Below are 18993 nucleotides of genomic sequence, written 5' to 3'. Positions count from 1 at the left end.
CTCGAACACAAACTTCTCAGGGTTAAGCTTCATGTTATGTTTCCTTAGGATGTCAAAAGTCTCTTGCAAGTGCTTAAGATGATCACCTGCATTCAAATACTTCACAAGCATATCGTTTATATAGACTTTCATGGTTTTCCCTAATTGCTTTTAAAATATTCTATTACGAGCCGTTGATAATTGGCTCCGGCGTTCTTTTGCCCGAAGGGCATGACATTATAGCAATAGTGTCGAAGTTCGTCATGAACGAAGTTTTTTCCTGATCCTCCTGGTTCATCTTAATTTGGTTGTACTCGGAGTAAGCATCGAAAAAACTCATTAACTCATGCCCGACCGTAGCATCAATCATTTGATCGATGTTTGTCAATGGGAACAAGTCCTTTGGGCACATCTTATTCAAGTCCTTATAGTCTACGCACATGCGAAATTTATTCTTCTTCTTAGGAACTACTACTACGTTAGCTAGACAGCCCGGATATTTTACCTCTCGAATTAAACTGATACCGAGTAAGCGATTTACCTCTTCTTTGACGATTATATTTCTGGCCTCGGTAATTTGACATTTTTTCTGTCTTACCGGAGGAATGTTGGGATCCAGGCTTAGCTTGTGTACGGCCACTTTCGTCGAGATACCTATCATATCCGCATGCAACCATGCAAAACCATCGGTATTGAATTTAAGAAATTCAATAAACCAAGACCTGAGCTCGGGGTGCAGTCCCGTCCCCAAGTGGAATTTCCTCTCCAAGAACTTTTCGAACAATGCAACTTGCTCAAGATCTTCCACTGTGGACTTTGTTGCGTCCGTCTCTTCTGGTACTTGGATATACCTTGGCACCTCATAAAATTTCGACACCTCCTCCCCCTTGTTGACTTTGCCCGATTCGGGTGCAGGCGTCGGTTCCTATAATTGCTATGTCGCATGTTCTTTCCCTTTGCTACTGGAGATCGAAATTGCGTCCATCTCCCTTGCCGCCAGTTGGTCACCCCTTATTTGTTTAACTTCATCGGGTGTTGGGAATTTGAGTAATTGGTGATATGTTGATGGCACAACTTTCATCTCGTGCAACCATGGTCTTCCCATGATAATGTTGTAGCCTATGTCACCATCCACCACTTCGAAAAGGGTCGTCTTCATCACCCCTTCGGCATTCGTGGGCAGCGGGATCTCTTATCGGGTTATCACGCTTGCTAGGTTGAACCCGGCGAGGAATTTTATGGCCGGAATGATACTCCCGGTAAGTTTAGCTTGCTCCAATACCCTCTACTGTATAATATTGGCCGAACTCCCTGGATCCACCAAAACGCCTTTGATTTTAAAATCTAAAACATTTAAAGAAATTACCAATGCATGATTGTGTGGTAGCAACAATCCATATGCGTCTTCCTCTGCGAAGGTGATGTCGTCTTCAGCGACTTTCCGGAGTCTCTTGATGTCGGTTACTGATATCTTTGTCTTTTTTGTTGCTGAGAAGCTAGCCTCGTTAATCTCGTACCCCCCCCCCCCCCCCCCCAAAAAAAATCATGCTGATCATGAGGCACGGGGATCTTCTCATGATTTTGAGGGTTCCGCGTTGTCACGACTCCGACCGTAATTGTTCTTGGCACATTCACTCAAGAATTCCTTGATATGGCCATTTTATAGTAGTGTCGCCACCTCTTCACGCAGATGCTGGCAGTCCCCAGTCCGGTGACCGTTCGTCTCGTGGTATTTGCACCACAAATTAGGATCCCTCTGGCTGAAATCGGACATCATTAGCTTCGGAAATCGTGCTTCTTTAATGTTCCTCGTAGCCGACACCAACTCTACTACACTGATGTTAAAATTGTATTCTGAAAGTCTGGGGTAGGAAGGATCTCGAGAACCTCATGTTTCCTTGTCCTATAACGATCTGTTGTTTCGGTCGCGATCAGTTCTTCTATCAGTAACGAACCTGTCTGCCAACCGGAAACCTCTACCGCGTCCTTCGGCTCGTTCATAGGGCAAAAACTGGCTCATCAAAGACCGTCGATCTGTGTCGAAATTGTCTATTGATTTTTCTTTGTTCTTTTCCTGAACCGATGTCGGAAAATCTAGTTAATCATCCGGTACAACCGGTAGCAGCATTCTTTCCTTCTGGAACCGAGTTACGAATTCCTGCAACAACTCTAACTCTCCTTGCGCAATTCTGAATATATTGGCCTTTCGGGCTTGTATCTTTCTGGCCCCGGCATGGGCCTTAATCAAAGAATCTATGAGCATCTCAAAGGAATCTATGGAATGCTCGGGAAAAAGCGAATACTACGTCAAAGCTTCCTTCGTGAGAGTCAAAAGTCTCTCCGAATATTTTCAGCAACATTGATTCAATCTCGTGGGGATCTGAAGTCCCATCGCACGTCCACATTTTGAACCGCTTCGGGATCAATTATGGTGCTGACCTTGATTTGTACGGCATTTGAGTATACTTTTTTGAGTCCGGCCCTTTCAGCACCGGTGGCGCACCCGGGATTTGGTCCATGCGGGCGTTCACTTCCCTCATAAACCGTATGAGTTCGTTTTTGAAGGGATCGCTCTCGTTGTTATGATCGGATTCGCTCCCCCCGGCCCCATCGAAACCGACCTTGCCACTCGAGGTGTTGTTGTCGACCCTCTACGTTGTTTGATTTGCGGGAGCACCAGGAGGAACCGTACCTTGCCCATTCGCGTTATTGGAAGCACCCGATAACGCCTGCTTCAGTTCTGTCATCACCTTATCCTGCCGTGTGAGATGACCTAGAATGGCCTCTTGTTGCTCCTGTAAGACCCTTACCGCTTCGACGACGTGCTCCTCTTCAGCATCATCAAGAGTCGCTACTCGAACATGTCGCGGATGTCGCCTTCCATGGACCGGTGTGGCCTCGTTCCCCTCGCTACGGGTATCGCTGATTTAATATCAATTATGAGGGCTATTGAAGAATGTGTAATGGCGAGCATGAATGACATATTCTTTTGTAACGGGCAGTGTACTAAATGCTATAGAAAATTCTTCATTAAATGCTACCAGGTGGCAGACATTTATTTCATCTTTATGAGTATCATTCTCTCCGGTAACAGACGAGATCGTTGCCATCGATTTCAGCTATCCTCTATCTTCGACTTCACGTGTCACTTTCTCATGCAATCATTTAATATAACATATTTTACCCCATACAATACTATTTGAAGCTATTGATAGCGGTCCTCTATAGAATTAGGAATAGCTATAATTTAATCATGTTGGTTAAGTCTAACTTTAGAATCAATTACCTGTTTAGCTTATTCGTCAAATCTTTTAGCAAGTCTAACGAAAAGTGCTGCTCTGACCGGACTACTTAATATAGTGCAATAAACAAATTTATAGTCGTCTCACCCCTAAATTTCGTCTTACTCCTACCTAAGTTTTATCACATGCCGAGATATTTGACGTTGCTTTAGTAATTATTTTGTTTTCAAAAAGAAAAGTGAACGCTCAAGAATGCAAATTTATACACTGAATATTCAACATTATTATATCAAACTAGCTTTCCAACCATTTCTTCTTTCATTTTATTATTTCTTATATAACTCAAAGTTGTATTCAATCATATGAGGTAAAATAGATGAAGAGATCCACAAAGACAATTTTAAGCTGATCTCTATCAAGACAAATTCGTTGATCAGAGTGAAACTTCACAGAACTTGTAATAAACAGCTTCCTTCATAGGAAACGTTTTAAGTTGTTTACTAGGTAATAATACTCAGAAATTTGGAGCAACAACAATAAACCCAGTGGAGTACCAATAGTAGGGTCTGGACTCTGGAGAGGGTAGTGTGTACGCAAACCTTACCCCTACCCTTGGGAGGTAAAGAGGCTGTTTACGATAGACCCACAGCTCAAACTCAGAAATTTGGAGCACATGATCAAATCTTGAACTGAAGACTGACTAAAACTCAAGGCTCCAAAATATCACTTAAAGAAAAAGGGAAATCATTGACCAACCATTTTGAGAGAAGTCCCAAGAACTACTAGAGTGGATTGACAGGATTTTAAATTCAGTAAGTTTTATGCTGTAACTTAGGTATATTCCTTAATTGAAATTCCAAAGGGTACCAAAATATTACCAGAAAAGTCCAAACCTTCATTAACCACCAAAAAAATTCATCTCATATTTGTACACTTCATTCAACATACTCCTAACCTTCTCCACAGAGGGACAAAGGGGCTCAAGGATTCTGTATAGGGTGTGGTTTGGAGTATGGAAAGGAAAGGTAGAGAATTGCCAAAAGACTAATATATACAAGTGGAAGAGCACTAGAATTGCATCCTCAAACGTGCGTGTTACATGAAGCTTCTAAACTGATCGTCAAGCAGTTTGAATTTCACAAAAGACGCGCACCGGTGTTGCCCAATGATGTGAGAAAACCTCTTTAACTAATCTTCAAGCTGTTGGAGTTTCCCTGCACACAACAGAAAATAAAAGCATCAGGTTCCATTTTGTTTGAAATTTTGCACAGCTGCACACAACTAACATACTGAAAAGATCAGCTTCTATTTTGTACTTTGGAACTCAATGCACATATCAGTTCATTTCGCGAATTGGATACAGAAAGAAATTCCCAGCAATACAAGTAAAAATAGGATTCTGTATCCCGTGAACAATGTATCTATCAGAAAGTGAGTTTCATCCAGCAATTGAAACCAGTATCCCATGAAACCAGTGGTCCCAGAATCACTATACAAGGAGTCATTTCTCACTCTTCTGCACAAATACTAAACACTATCAAACACCACCTTTTTTTTAAGATCAACAAATTCTTCCAAGGAGTGGACTCAGAATCGATGTTATAATGAATAGATAAACAGATTCTCTTTATGTGCCAGAAAAGATGCATAATGCAAGCAAATAATGAACTTAAACACCTGCAAGCTGTTTGTAAAACCATCTCACGGAAAAAGAAATAAAAAGGAGAAAAAGAAGAGAGAAGAGATAAGGTGGCCAGTGTAGAGTGTGCTCATACATTTTTGTAACTGGTTATGTAAGACACAACCACAGTTATGTCGTCCAACTTCCCACCATAGTAACGGAAGCCAGCTTCTTGAGCTGCAGCAGAGAAAGGAGTTTGCCTGTTTTTGTCCAGTGCCCTTTGTCGAGCCAATGCGGCTATCTTCTGAGCTGTAACCTGAGGTGCTAAGCCAGCTCTCGTGGCATGCACCACGATTGCAGTTATATCGCTGTTATACAAATTGTCAAACAACCCATCGGTGCCAGCTATGATGACATCTCCTGGAGCAACTGGTATTTTATACACCTGCACCCGAGGTCAGCCATTCAGATTAACCAAGAATTAGATTACAGAACTATTGGATGGGAGAAACCTATAGTAGACCGGTTGAAAGAAAAATTAGAGTGACGATCGACTCATCATTTTTACAGTTGACACAACATTCAACTTGAGGTATAAACGCACAACAGTACAGGTGGGAGGCCTGCAGAGGGTGTTGGACGCCACAAAATCTTAGATTAATCAAATTTAGCAAGAATAATATTACTCAGACCATTCAAAAGTCAAGTCATCTAATGAGATGTGCCAAGAGTCTAAACAAGGGAGAGAGTGACAGCACCAAGGTAAGTTGATTAAAAAAGAACGAAAATGTTCCAAAGCCTCTCGAGATTCAGCTCAATAAGGAAAATGAATAACCGGATGGATTCAAATCAAAAACAGGTTATTCTATCATCATTTGATCAGTATTTATCATTCATTATCCAATCCCAGCTCCCGTTTATACTTTTGCTTATTAATGAAAAGATCTCTTTACTTGTACCATCTTAAAAACTCGCATTTCTTGAAAAGGTTATTCGATTGATGGGATTTGGTAAGAGCTCAAGATTCTCTGGTCAGGCTCAGGCTGACAGCGTATAATGGCAAAAGCAGCTTAACAAAGGCTTTCCAATTTCAATCCAACTGAGCTTTAACTTATTTATTCAGAAACTTCAGAAAAACAGAACCTCTACTGCGTGTTATATAAGATGACAAGAAGACCACTTGTAAACATACCTCCCCAGAGCTTGGTAAGTCACCAGCACTACCACACTCTAGCTGAAATGTAAAATTGAAATCATGCTGCTGCACGGGTGATCTGAAAACAGTACATCCATCTCTAACGACCAGGAATCCGCTATCTCCTAAATTAATGGCGTGGAGACCCTGAGAAGAGAGGAAAAAGGATAAATTTAACATGAGTAGAGATATAAGTTTTAATTTCAGTTTCCCGTTTTAGTCACAAAACAATTATTTCTGCGCACATAGTCATATACAATGGCCAAAGAGGTCAGAAAGTCTTTTGTCTGGAAAAAAATTCATTATACTCGCAGTCTCAGCGTACGAGTAACCAATTAAAAAAAGGTTTACTCCCATACCTCAACTCCATCAAGCTACGCCTGTGTCCCAAAATGACGCTTTTACTTTCATCTTCGGGCTGGCAGAAAGTGTTTTCCTTAAAAGGAAGGTTTCAATGCTTGTTTTATAACTTAAAAAGTTATGGGGGACCCATTAACACTTTCCTCAATACAACTTTTTCTTCTTCCTGTTTTTTAGAAACCCAAACGCATTGTATGGATCCACATATTCCTCTAACGAATAATAACTAACTCCACTCTCTAAGTATTCTCTTAATAATCTTGCCGTGCCGTGCTGTTCTGAAGCACAATTATTAAATACTAAATTAGGACACAGGAACTTTTTCACTCTCCTAAAGTTCAAATAGTGCGCAGAATGGAAGATACAAATTTACATATATACCTCATCTGTAAGGGCAATAATACAGGCAGTTGAGGACCCTTTGGCTTTTGTGTGTGTATAAGCTTTCTCCAGGACCCTGGCTGGATCTACTGAACCTTTTGGTTCCTCGCGAATTGCACTTACTGCATTTGACATGAGTTCTCGAGAGTATTGCCCAGCATCAACACCAACATCAGCCCATCCACCAACACCATCAGCTACGCCAATTGCTTGTTCATCGATGCAAATAAAATGAGCGTCCTCGCCACCTTTTTCTTCTTTATCAGGATGAGGCAGGTAACATGATCCTGAATTAAGCTTCAGGCTTCGATCGATATGGATATTTCTGAAATGCGTCAAAAGAAAGATATGATTTAGGAAAAAAGAACATGAGGGTTTAATTTTGAAGTTAGAATGACACTGAATTGAGTAGTCTTACGTAGTAGCTTACATCTAGTTAATTACTAAGTAGATATTCTTAGAACTCCAAAGTAAGCAGCACCTCAAATTTAGGGACCCTCTCATTTAGTGATAGGTCTGTGGTGCTGCTTAAGAATTAGTTGTATGCAGCAACACATTAAAGACACCTATTCATTCACCAATGGAAGTGGTAGAGATAGAAACTAGCCTAAGGAAAGGCAACGAGATTTGCAGGTTTCGAGCTAAGTGATTTCCTACATTTGAGGGATAGTATATTGTTTCTAGTTTCTTTGTAGGTGCACCCATGAGGTCTCTTTTTTGTAAAGAAAATTGGATGTTCTTTTGCAGAGAACCATATTTGATTGTAGATCCTCTACATTTTGGTACTGCTTGTATACATGAGTTTATTCACACATTGATGAAATTATAAACCTTAAAAAGACAAAAAGAAGGGGAAGCAAGGAACTTGTCAGGCATAGCTTCCAACTACAATCAGGGCGGGAGTAGTAGCCCGGCTACTGGGTTGGTGTTTGGGTGAACCCAGTAGCTTTTGCTCATGCAGATGTATTTGTGTTAAAAAAATCATTTAATATATACAAATATTAAATTTAGAACCCACTTACTAATACTTATATTCGTTGTTCTAAAATCCAGAACAACTCTGGCCCTGCCGCTTGTTCCCTAATCTCTAGTAATTATGAACCCAAAGGGATGCATAAATTAGCTTATCTATTGGACTTAATTTAAACATGTTAAATTCAAAGAACACCTCCATTTTCAATTTCAGTGAGTGAGAACCAGATACTACTATCGAAAATGACTTTGCTATCAAGTTTTAAACCCATAAGGCGGTCATCATAAGCGTAGTTCCGTATCTCAGCTCAACAATGTGCAATCTTAGAAATCATAATGAAGCAAGTGAATGTGAAACAAGAAGAGGCGGTAGTTATAACTTTCTTCAGATCCAGCAAATTTTCTAGAAGTTGATTAGCTGTTTTTCTTTTAGATGGAGCATGTTATTTGCTGGAATCTTTCCAGCAGGAAACTTCAAACCATGTGCACCCCAGACTTTCCTATTGATTGGACATTGATCTAGTGGTTGTGTGGGTTAGACGCACATCATGGATCCGAATCCTACAGAAAAAAAGCCTGATATTTAAGTGGAGAAGGCTAGAGAGGCAGCCTATTATCAGCAGAGTTTCGAACCGTGCACCACCACCCTCGGGGATTTCTCATTTATGACAACAACAACTACGCCTCAGACTCGGTTACAAAAAGAAAGAAGAAAGTCATCTTAAATAAATAGCAGCAAAGTCGAGGAACATACTGTTCTGGAGAATTTGCTGAACTTGCAGGGTGTACCTCACGCAGAGAGTTATCAAAGGACACATCAGGAGCAGCGCCAGCAGAGATAGATGCAGCTGAAGAACTATGAAAACCCTTCAATCCCAATCCTTCATAAACATTTGAATTGCCCTTGCTCTTTACAACATTGTATGTGAAATATCCATAGACAACAAAGTTGCTGGGCTGATTGTTATTCCTCAAACTCATGCTGGCTTTTCGAAAATTGTCGAAATTTCTATTGCTATACAAAGTAATCGGACTATTTACTGAAAAGCAAGGGTTGAGATGCCTTGAAGTCATTTTACTCGAGGAACAGCCAACAGAAGTTCTTGAACCACAAATGGCCATACGAGCTTTATGAGAGTCAGTCTCTAAAGAAACTTGAGTAGGCTCAGATAATAGGCGATCAATGTGATAGCCACAGACCTGAAATGCAGGCCCTGAGACAGATGGTATAGACAATGCACGAGGAATAGCACCGACCACTGAAAAATTCTTTCTCTGATTAACTATATTCAAATTTGCCTGTGCAGCTGCTAAAGTTCCAGGCCGTACAATCACATGCAGGTCAGACAATCTTGCAGATGGTACAGAACAGAAGAACTTCCCGAACAACAATCTCTCTTCTGCAACCAAAATGTTCACCAAATCTTGGAGCCTGCTTTCTTGCCCAGAAATGGATTTCTGGACTCCCTGCCTCAATGCACCACCTAGTCTAAAAAGATAATTACTCGGCATATTAGCTTATCAACCACAGAAAACTTGCTCGCACCCGTTTATAGGAGAAAACACAACCAGTACCACAGGACACAGGAGATATCATTAGCCCCGGTACATCTATTAACAAGCATGAATTTGGTCTTCGCTTGACAACTCAGACACCTGCTGAGGTCTGAGCAGGGAAACCAATATTAGAAGGAACAAAATCATGAAAAACATAGTAGAGGATATAAAACACAGTAAAATCCTCTATATTTCATCTCATACAATTGCTGCTTACTATACCAAATAAAAACTCAAGAACTCCCTACTAAACACAAATATTTACGGCTTGTTTTAGATAACAAGTTTCAAAAGTCTTTCTTTAAAGCCAGTCAAACAACATCACATAAATTGGGACGGAGGAGCAGTACATTATTTGCACCAAAAAGAAAAACTAGTAGCATCACATTATTAAGTCAAAAGAAGGCTAGAAACCAGAAAAGGGGAAAAGTACAATAAATCCCTAAGCTAGCCCTCAAATGAACTGCCATCTCCTATAAAAAGCTTATTCAACGCCAATCTAAAACCTTTACTAAAGCCAGCCAAACAGAATAACACATCCTTAAGCAAATCAAACACGTCATACTACTATCCTTCATAGCCACTAACATCAAAAACCACATATTTACAACAACAAAAAATCAAAGCATATAATATGAAACAACAGATAAAAGCTCCAAAAAGACACCCAAAAAACAAAATTTAAACAAGAAGGAGTTTCAAAATCGCACCTTTACAGATAACAAAAGCCAAAGAGAGACAAGTTAGCCAAAATCACAATAACTCAGAATTCAGCCTTCTCTCTCTCTCTCTCTAAATCACAGTTCTCTAAACTGTTGGGTTAGCTCAAACGTTAAAGTCCAGAAACTTCCTGTGCTCTGAAGAAACTTTTAGGCTTCGGTTGGATTTTCCCACCAACAGATCAAACCCTATTGTTATCACCACAGAAAAGTTCTCACTTTCCAATCCAATTTGAGAATCCTTTTACTTGTCATTAATGGTGACCATTAAAATACGAATTAAATGGCAAGAAAAAAGAAGATGTGTTGTGACGAATTTAGTGCTCGCACATTCCCCTAATGTGCCACTTGATGCCCAGACAATTTTTATACGTGTAAGGGTGTTTTGGTCATTTCGTACATAATAAGTACAAAATTGGAGATCTTACTTTAGTATTTTTTTCATTACTTATTATTCTGTAGATGAAGTTTGACGGTTGAATGGATAATGGAGCCGACTTAAGGCGTGTTTGGTCCCATTATATCGGACTACTGTGTGTATCATGCCAACTAATGCCTAGTCGCTTGGTACAATTTCTTTTTCGAGTGATATATCATACGTATTAAATTCTTTTACAATTTTCACTTGAGCTAATGTCAAAATATTCTGTTGAAGACGACATAATAGTGAAGGGAGATCATAAATTGATCTCTAAATGGAGAAACGTGATCTTAGATAGTTAGAGCCGGTTTGGATATAAGAATTTTTTCATTTCTTTCCGAACAAGTTTTCCTTTTTTTTTTTTTTTAATCAGTATTTGGCCATAAAATTTTTTATTTTCACTTCAAGATGAATTTTGAAATTTTTCGAAAAATTAAAAAATTCCAAAAAATTGTTTTTTAAAATTTTCACCCAGATCACTCACAAAAAATCAAAAACAACCCAAAATTATATTTATATCCAAACACAACTCTAATTTTCAAATACCAATTTCATTTTTAAAAAAATTCACTTTTTTTGGAATTTTACAATTTTTATGTCCAAACGCACACTTAGTGTCTTAGTGATATGAATTTAAATGGAGAAAATGATTAACGAAGGTTCATATAGTCGATTTCTTCCTTAGAATTGATATGTAATTATTATTTTCGTATGTATCACTTATTATTATTATTATTATTATTTTGAATTACTCTACCATAAATTGTTTTTTAAATTTATTATTTTATGTTTGATCCAAACCAATTTTATGTGTTTGGTAGTCCTAATTTTCAAGTTTGAGCAATTACTTATTAGGCCAAACAATAATGTTATCATGTAATCCCACGTCTAATCAAGAGAAATAACAAGTGTATGTACCTAATTCTGAATTTTGCTCCCATAGATGGGTTTATTATAGTTGGTAGTCCAAAACCAAATTTTATGCTTGGTAGTCCTAACTTTGAGTTTAAGTAACTATTGATTAAGTCAAAGGGATTAACTGGATTATTGGTAAGGGGGAAAACATAAACCTTTGGAATAACCGTTGGATAAACCAAGGAAACAATCTAAGGAACAGTATACAGGGACCTCTCCAAAATGGGGAAGAAGACATGAAAGTAAGCTCAATCATCCAGCATGGCTCCTTTAACCTATCAACTCTATCCTTCGAGATTCCTGAAGACATAATCCAAAAAATCCATAGCACTTATATACAACAATCCAAACCTGGTAGAGATAAAATATCCTGGAACTCACCAGGCCACAATTCCTTCTCAATCAAGGTAGCCTATGATCTTGCTTCTCTCCAGGATACTCAGACTGAGGAAAACAACCTCGATTACAAGTGGATCTGGAAATGCAACACCCTTAACAAGCTAAAGTACTTCATGTGGCTGCTTACCCTCAATAGACTCCCAACAGCCACCTTCCTAGCAAAACGTAATATCTGCACTTCAGATACTTGTACCATTTGTGGAACTGAAAAGGAGGACATAAAACACATACTCTTCTATTGCACCTACTCAAAGGAAATATGGAGGCAATGTCACATAAAACATAACTACCCATCCTTAGACAACGGATTAACTACCTTCCATTGGCTAAAGCACCAACTAAAATCAAACAAAAGCTTTAATCAATACATCACGTGGCCCATCTTCTTACCTTTCCTCCTTTGGTATTTATGGACCACAAGAAATAAAAGAATCTTTCACAAAAGTAGCCCATATCCCAACATTAGCAAAGTGATCAATAGCACTCAGGAATTCCTCTTCCTTAGCAATTGGAGCCCTACTAGATCACCAAAAAGAACAATACTCATAAAATGGGAACCACCAGACGTAGGAACCTACAAACTAAACATAGACGAATCATGTCTAGGTAGCCTAGGAAAGGGAGGCACGGGGGGGGTCTTCAGGAATAGCAACGGGAAATGGATACTAGGTTTTAGCAAGGGCTTTGCCAATGCAACGAATATCCAAATGGAAGCGATGTCCTTATTACAAGGTCTACAATTAGCCATCCAAAAAAGACTAATCCCTTTAGTCATTGAAACAGATTGTCAGGAACTTATTAATTTGATTAACAATGAAAAGATGCTTTATCGAAACATTATTGATGATTGCAGGTTCCTATTATCTGAGGTGGGAGTACCACCATTGAAACATGCATTCAGGGAAGCTAATGGGGTAGCGGACGCCTTAGCCAAGAATGGATGCAGTCTGGACTCTTTTGCTGATTTAAACTTGTACTATTATCCGCCGCCTGTATTTGCTATTTCAGTTTTTAATAGAGATGGGATAGGCACTGCGTGGCCTAGACAAATCTCATGTTGTAATAACTACTAAGTTTATGTTATGAATAAATGTCTCTAATTACCAAAAAAAAAACTATTGATTAAGTCAAAACATAGGGTGTGTTTGGTACGAAGAAAAATATTTTTCGGAAAATATTACCCAATTTTTCCATGCTTGGTTGGTTTAAATGTTTTAGAAAATATTTTCCTTTATGAACTTATTTTCCTCCAATTGGAAGAAAATATTTTCCCTTCAAGAGAAGGGAAAACATTTTCCAAAACTCTTTTTCAACCTTCCCCACCCTATTTCCCATCCCTGCCAACCCCCACACTCCACCTACAACCGCTAACCTACCCCGCCCCCTATCACCCCCCAACCTCACCCACACCCCACACCCGCCCTAAATAAAACGAAAATATTTATTAATAGTATTTTCCTTTTTTATGTTAATAAATAAATAATTTATATTATATAAAATTATATATATATATATTATATATATATATAATATATATATTGTAATTAAAAAATTACTGTCTTTTCATGATGTAGAAAAATTATTTTCTTTATTTCAACAAAATGAGTATTTTCATGTTGTAGAATGAGTAAAAAAAACTTCAATAAAAAAAAGAGTAATTTTTTTAGCTATGGAGCACAAATTTCAATCTTGTTTTTTCGTGAAAAAATAAAGCATCACATTAGTTCCTTTGAGTTTGTGTAAATTTTCAGAAAAATAATTAAATTGTTGAAGAAAATAGAGCCCTGAAAACGTTGGGTATTTGGGGGAGGAGCAAGGAAATATGTGGACTTGGGGGAAAGGGTGATGAGAGTACCATAAAAAAATATTTTCCTAAAAAAGTATTTTCTACTCTCTAACCAAACACTAGAAAATATTTTTCGAAAAAAGTTTTTCATTCACCAACCAAATAAGGGAAAATAAGTGATAAAATCACTCATTTTTCATGAAAATATTTTCTAGGAAAACGAAAACATTTTCCTTCATACCAAACACACCCATAATGTAATGTTCTCATTTTATCTAGTTACTCTAACAAACTTTCAGGTGGTTCATTCAAGAAAAGACTCGGTTATATGCAGACAGTGAAGTTGAGAAATCATAATTTGAAACTTGATAGTTCTTTTTACGCACCCGTTTGGTCATAGATTTTGGATATATATTCTCAAAAAGTATTTGAAAATAATATTTGTTTATGGAACATGATCATTTTTTGAAAAAATTTTGAATTTTTTTTTCAAGTTCCCAAAAACTTGTTTAGGATAGTTTTTGGGTGAATTTTTTTCTTTCACTCACAAAATTTCTGGTCTTTTTCAAATAAAATATATGTCCAAACACAATTTCAACCTCCAAAAATTATTTTTCAACATAACTTTTATTTTTTTCAAGTTTCAACTAAATGTACTTCAAGTTTCGACCAAATCTACGTTCAAACGCTAGTTGCAACTTTAATACTAGTGAACTTAATGCTAATAGCACAAAATTTTTGAACTCTGCTTTTACTATATGATATCCTTTTTTTTCTTTTAATGCAACAACAGATGAATTGAGAAAGCTTAACTTTAAAACAATGAGTAATAGACCATTAAAATTCGAGCTCCTAAGATTATAATTTTATAGTGAAGAACCCATATTGTATTGAAATGGATAATGGGAATCACATATACAATCATAAGAGTTCATCTTCAAACAATTACAAATACTTCAAACAAGTAACCAAATCTTTCAAGGGAAGAGAAATAAAAAAAAAGGAGAAGGGAGGGAGGTTGCAAATCTATCCTCTAAGAAACTAAAGAAAGTAAAATAAACCAAGTTCTTATAATGGACTATAAGAACTTATTTAATCATCATTAATGGACTATAACTGTTCACACTGTGAAAGTATTATCCTGTCAAAGTCTTGGCAAATTGATCGAAGTCGGTAGCTTCAGTAGACCCATAGATCAAAGAACAAATAGGGTGGGTAGACCTAAGTGTTTAACCAAAATCGGGATTTCGGTCAAAGCTTTATTTTAGAAGAATTCGGGTTACTGATAATCAAGTAGAAATAGGAATAATTGATGTAAATAATAGCTGAATAGAAAGCAAAGTAAATCAGTATATTTCAATAGTATTTCGTGTCTTTACAAAAATTCATTCCCCACCTTTTATACCTATTTCTAAGTAATACGTTTTTCTCCTCTCATAATGGAGTTTTTATGGACAATCAATGGCATTTAATGTAACATTATAATTGGTAATCGTAACTGATTTAGTATAGATTCTGTAACGTTTCCTGTAATTAATGCCTATTAATTTCCAATAATACGTATCTATACTCTTTTTGCTATTTAGGTTCATTCTTCTAATGCCTCTTCAGAATATCAAGAGGTTCGAGCACCTATCCCTTTTTGCTTTCTTGGATTTTTGCCCATGCCTGCTAAAGCTCGTGCCTCTTCATCTACTCTTCGCCAGTTGGCATTCCTTTATCAATCGACGTGTCACGACATGTCACCCCATAATTAATTCGATATATTAATTTAATTTTTCCCAATACACTAAGCACCTCATTACAACGAGCCACTGCAAGTTCCATATCTACTACAAAAATCCATTTAAGATAACCACAATTTTTTTCGGAACCGACTTTTTATGGTATGTTATAATATATGTCCTATATAAGAACACTTCACTATAACATCCAAAAAATATCAAAACAAACACGTCTGTTATAAAGATGTTTGACTGTAAATTAAATCTTCCTAAAAAGGATGGGAGCACCATATTGGGGCTGTAAAGTTAGACGCATAGTTGGAGCATGAACATATGAAGGTGACACTGTAAAAGAGAAATTCTGAACTATCATTGCTAGGATGATTTTGGCTTCAACCATGGCTAAGTTTTGCCCAACACAAACTCTTGGACCTAATGCAAAAGGAAAATATGAAGCCAAATGCTTTCGAGATTCATCAAATCTCATAGGGTTGAATTCCACTGCATCTTTTCCCCATATCTCAGTGTCATGATGTACAACAGCTACTGACACATAAAATTGTGTATTTGCTGGAATTTCAAGGTTTCCCAACTTAATATCCTTTGAAGTTCCTCTTGTCAATGCCACGATCGGCGGGTAAAGTCGCATTGTCTCATTGAGAATCATTGTCACCTGTTTGAATACACAAATAAAAGAACAAACATGGGAAAGGTTAGAAACTCTAAGATAATACTATTACGAGAATAGAACTTGGACTTAATTCCGTCTCAAAAGTTATCTGATGAGGTAAGGATTATCCAAGACCATTAAAAGATATAACAATTCATTTCGCAACTAATGTAGGACGCTTAACACAGACCTCGACACACTTAAGATTGGTTCTGAGAGTATAAAATGGGTCCGATATTGAATAAATCAATAATAGAGATGAGTTTGACTCTGATACTATGTTATGTTAAGAAAAATAGACTTTAGGTTTAACTCAATATAAGACTAGCCCGATGCACAAGGTATCCCGCGTTCATGCAGAGTCCGGGAAAGGATCGCACCACAAGGGGTGTGATGTAGACAACCTGCACTAATGCAAGCATTAGTGCTTCTTCCACGGCTTGAACCTGTTATCTATAGGTCACACAGATACAACTTCACCCATGACCTATAGGCCTAACTCAATATCAAAAACTAAATCATGGAGTGAGTTGCCGAGATCATATAAAGAGGCGACAACGGACACTTACAAATAGATAGAGAATACAGATAAGAGACTCTGAGAAAATTGAACTTACAATCTTGAAATCAATCAGATTCTCTGCATTTGGAAGCTTGTTGCCGTTGCAAACTCGAAAAACTTCATCTCGAGCTTTATCTTGCCATTCTTGATGCAATGCCAGAAGAAGAAGTACCCAAGTTAACAAGTTGGAAGCTGTTTCCTTCCCAGCAAAGTAAAATGTCTTGCATTCATCTATGACTTCTTCCACCCCAAATCCATGTTCTGCTTCACTTGCAGACATTAGCAAACTAAGAAGATTCTTAGAATTTTCTCTCCCTTTACTACTCTCAATCAGCTTCATTACTGACTTTCGAGTTTCCTTCTCTAGTTTCCACCTCATCATGTTATTTTTCGTGGGCAAAAACCTGTTTATTAAGATATTTCACACTCATAATTAAAAAAGGGCAGTGCGATGCACAAAGCATCATGCGTTTACGCACAGTCGGGAGAAGGGCCGCGCCTCATGGGGCAGGGCGGATCCAGCCTATTACATGTGAGTTCTTGTGAATCCAGTAGCTTTTACACATACCTTGTATATGTATTAAAAAGTCTACTAAATATCCATAAATATTTGATTGTGAACCCAATTACTTATTATATATTTACTTAAGGTCGCCATAGGAACCCATAAACTTTAAATCTTGGATCCGCCTCTACATGGGGGTGTGATGTTGGTAGCTTACCCTAATGCAAACATCAATGGCTGATTCCACACGTTGAACCCATGACGATAGGTTACACAGAGACAACTTTATCGTTGCTACAACACTTCCCTTCGCACTCATAGTTAGGAGTAAATTTTTTGTGAAGATAAACAAAGTTCAATAGAAAAGCTAATATGCACTAACCTAAATCCAGGAAGGTAGATGCTTCGTATTGCCTGCAAAGTAAGAGATATTTGTTGCTCTTGTGACTCAAATATGCGTTTCCCTTCTTCAAAACTACTCCCAAAAGCTGTCCTAGATATAACCTCAGCTGAGAGATCATTTAATTCCTTGAAGACTTCTATTTCAAATTCTTCCTTCTCTTCATTTTCTTTTTCCCATTTCTTCAACATTTTGGTAACACTAGTCACAATGTCCGGCACCCAAGCCTGGAATTCATCAAACCTAGCTTTAGTAAAAGGGACACGAATTTTGAGTATAGACAGAGTTGCTACTTTAAAGTATACTTCAAGTAGCGAGGTCGGGTTGGAGCAGTGAAAACAAACTCTTGCAGAAATGTAGGGTTAGGCTGCGTACAATAAACCTTTGTGGTCCGGTCATTCTACGGACCTCACACATAGCGGCTTAGTGCACCGGACTGTCCTTTTCCAAGTAGGGAGAAGAACAAGTTCTAGTTATACAAATTTAAAATCAATACATACTCAATGACGAATGAACGAAGAAAAGGTGTAATGTAATGGAGTGAGGAATACCTTGAATCTTATGTAAGACAACTAAATGCACCTTGACATGTCGCCGAAGAACTGAGAAACTTTAGGTAATTGAGGGATAAAGCTAGAACTTAGTGCTCTAGACAACAAAATATATGTTTGATAGTTGAAGCTTTTGATTTGTACTACTTCTATTTCAATTTATATGACGGCTAGCTATGGAGTTTAAGAGAGAAAAAAACCACATGTAAGCTAAACGTATATAACATGCCGAAAATACCTTAGAATCTTTTGGCGATAAACGTGTATATGATTAGCATTACTATAAGAAAGAGTCGTTAGAGGTAAAATATGAACATTCAAAGTAAAGAATTTTCATATAGAAATGTGGTCCTTTTCTGGAATAGATTAAAAAGATAATATATCATATAAAATAAAATGAATGAAGTAATTTGAGAATATTTGCAAAAGTTATTTTAAAAGGCTTTCGGCTGAAAACTTACTTTGAAAGGCTTTTAAGAAAAATAATAGGGATCTTTACACAAATAGCCGGCTAGTTTTATTGTTTATCTTTTCTAGTCGGTATACATAAATTATACAGTAATTATACAAATATCATATATGGAGTATACACATATTATACCTCTTTGGTTAAGCTTTTGAAGATGCCTAAATTCACTTTCGCCGCATCACATTCACCGGCTATTTTTAGTTTAAGTAATTGAGTGAGCTATTATTTAAGTTAAATCCTCACAATAATATAATACACGTGCACCCAACAAACAACAACAACAATAACAAACCTAGTATTCCTACGAATGGGGTATGGGGAGGGTAATGTGTACGCATACCTTATCCCTACCTTGTGAAGGTAGAGATGTTGTTTTCAATAAAGTATTGACTCAAGCAAGGGTGAAAAGGAAGCAACAAACAATAGCAACATGTCGTGCACACGATCGCGTTAAATAAAAATAAACGGAAAATTTATAATATATATATATATATATATATATATATATATATATATATATATATATATATATATATATATATATATATATATATATATATATATA

At 37.3% G+C, this 18993-nt stretch overlaps 2 protein-coding genes across 2 annotated transcripts in view; both read right to left on the bottom strand.

The window, feature by feature from the left end:
- Positions 1-4095: 4095 nt before the first annotated feature.
- On the bottom strand, positions 4096-10295 carry LOC109211472 (probable protein phosphatase 2C 55). Its single transcript, XM_019375008.1, has 6 exons — positions 10018-10295; positions 8505-9416; positions 6779-7103; positions 6035-6184; positions 4997-5287; positions 4096-4435 (listed from the first exon to the last, which is right to left on the bottom strand). Exons 2-6 carry the CDS (start codon positions 9260-9262, stop codon positions 4406-4408), a joined length of 1554 nt encoding a protein of 517 aa, XP_019230553.1. The 5' UTR covers positions 9263-9416; positions 10018-10295; the 3' UTR covers positions 4096-4405.
- Positions 10296-15505: 5210 nt separating this feature from the next.
- Positions 15506-18993, bottom strand: part of LOC109211473 (cytochrome P450 734A1-like) — a 4191-nt gene continuing 703 nt past the window's right edge. Inside the window, exons 2-4 of the mRNA XM_019375009.1 lie at positions 17391-17635; positions 16559-16907; positions 15506-15944 (exon numbers count right to left, since the gene is read on the bottom strand). Coding sequence (XP_019230554.1) covers positions 15531-15944; positions 16559-16907; positions 17391-17635 — 1008 coding nt within the window. The 3' untranslated portion in view covers positions 15506-15530. The remainder of the gene's footprint in view (positions 15945-16558; positions 16908-17390; positions 17636-18993) is intronic.

This window comes from Nicotiana attenuata, unplaced genomic scaffold (assembly GCF_001879085.1).
Source record: "Nicotiana attenuata strain UT unplaced genomic scaffold, NIATTr2, whole genome shotgun sequence".
Classification (NCBI taxonomy): domain Eukaryota; kingdom Viridiplantae; phylum Streptophyta; class Magnoliopsida; order Solanales; family Solanaceae; genus Nicotiana; species Nicotiana attenuata.
The sequence above is the reverse complement of the archived record's forward strand: the minus strand, read 5'-3'. Positions and strand labels throughout refer to the sequence as shown.

Bases quoted from the DNA above. Each gene is read 5' to 3' on its own strand.
- LOC109211472 (XM_019375008.1), bottom strand. From the start codon at position 9,262: ATGCCGAGTAATTATCTTTTTAGACTAGGTGGTGCATTGAGGCAGGGA. The intron at 6,185-6,778 runs GTATATATGTAA...CTCTCTTCTCAG, and splicing joins TTATTGCCCTTACAGATGAG to GGTCTCCACGCCATTAATTT. The intron at 4,436-4,996 runs GTATGAGCACAC...TGTTGTGTGCAG, and splicing joins ACATAACCAGTTACAAAAAT to GGAAACTCCAACAGCTTGAA.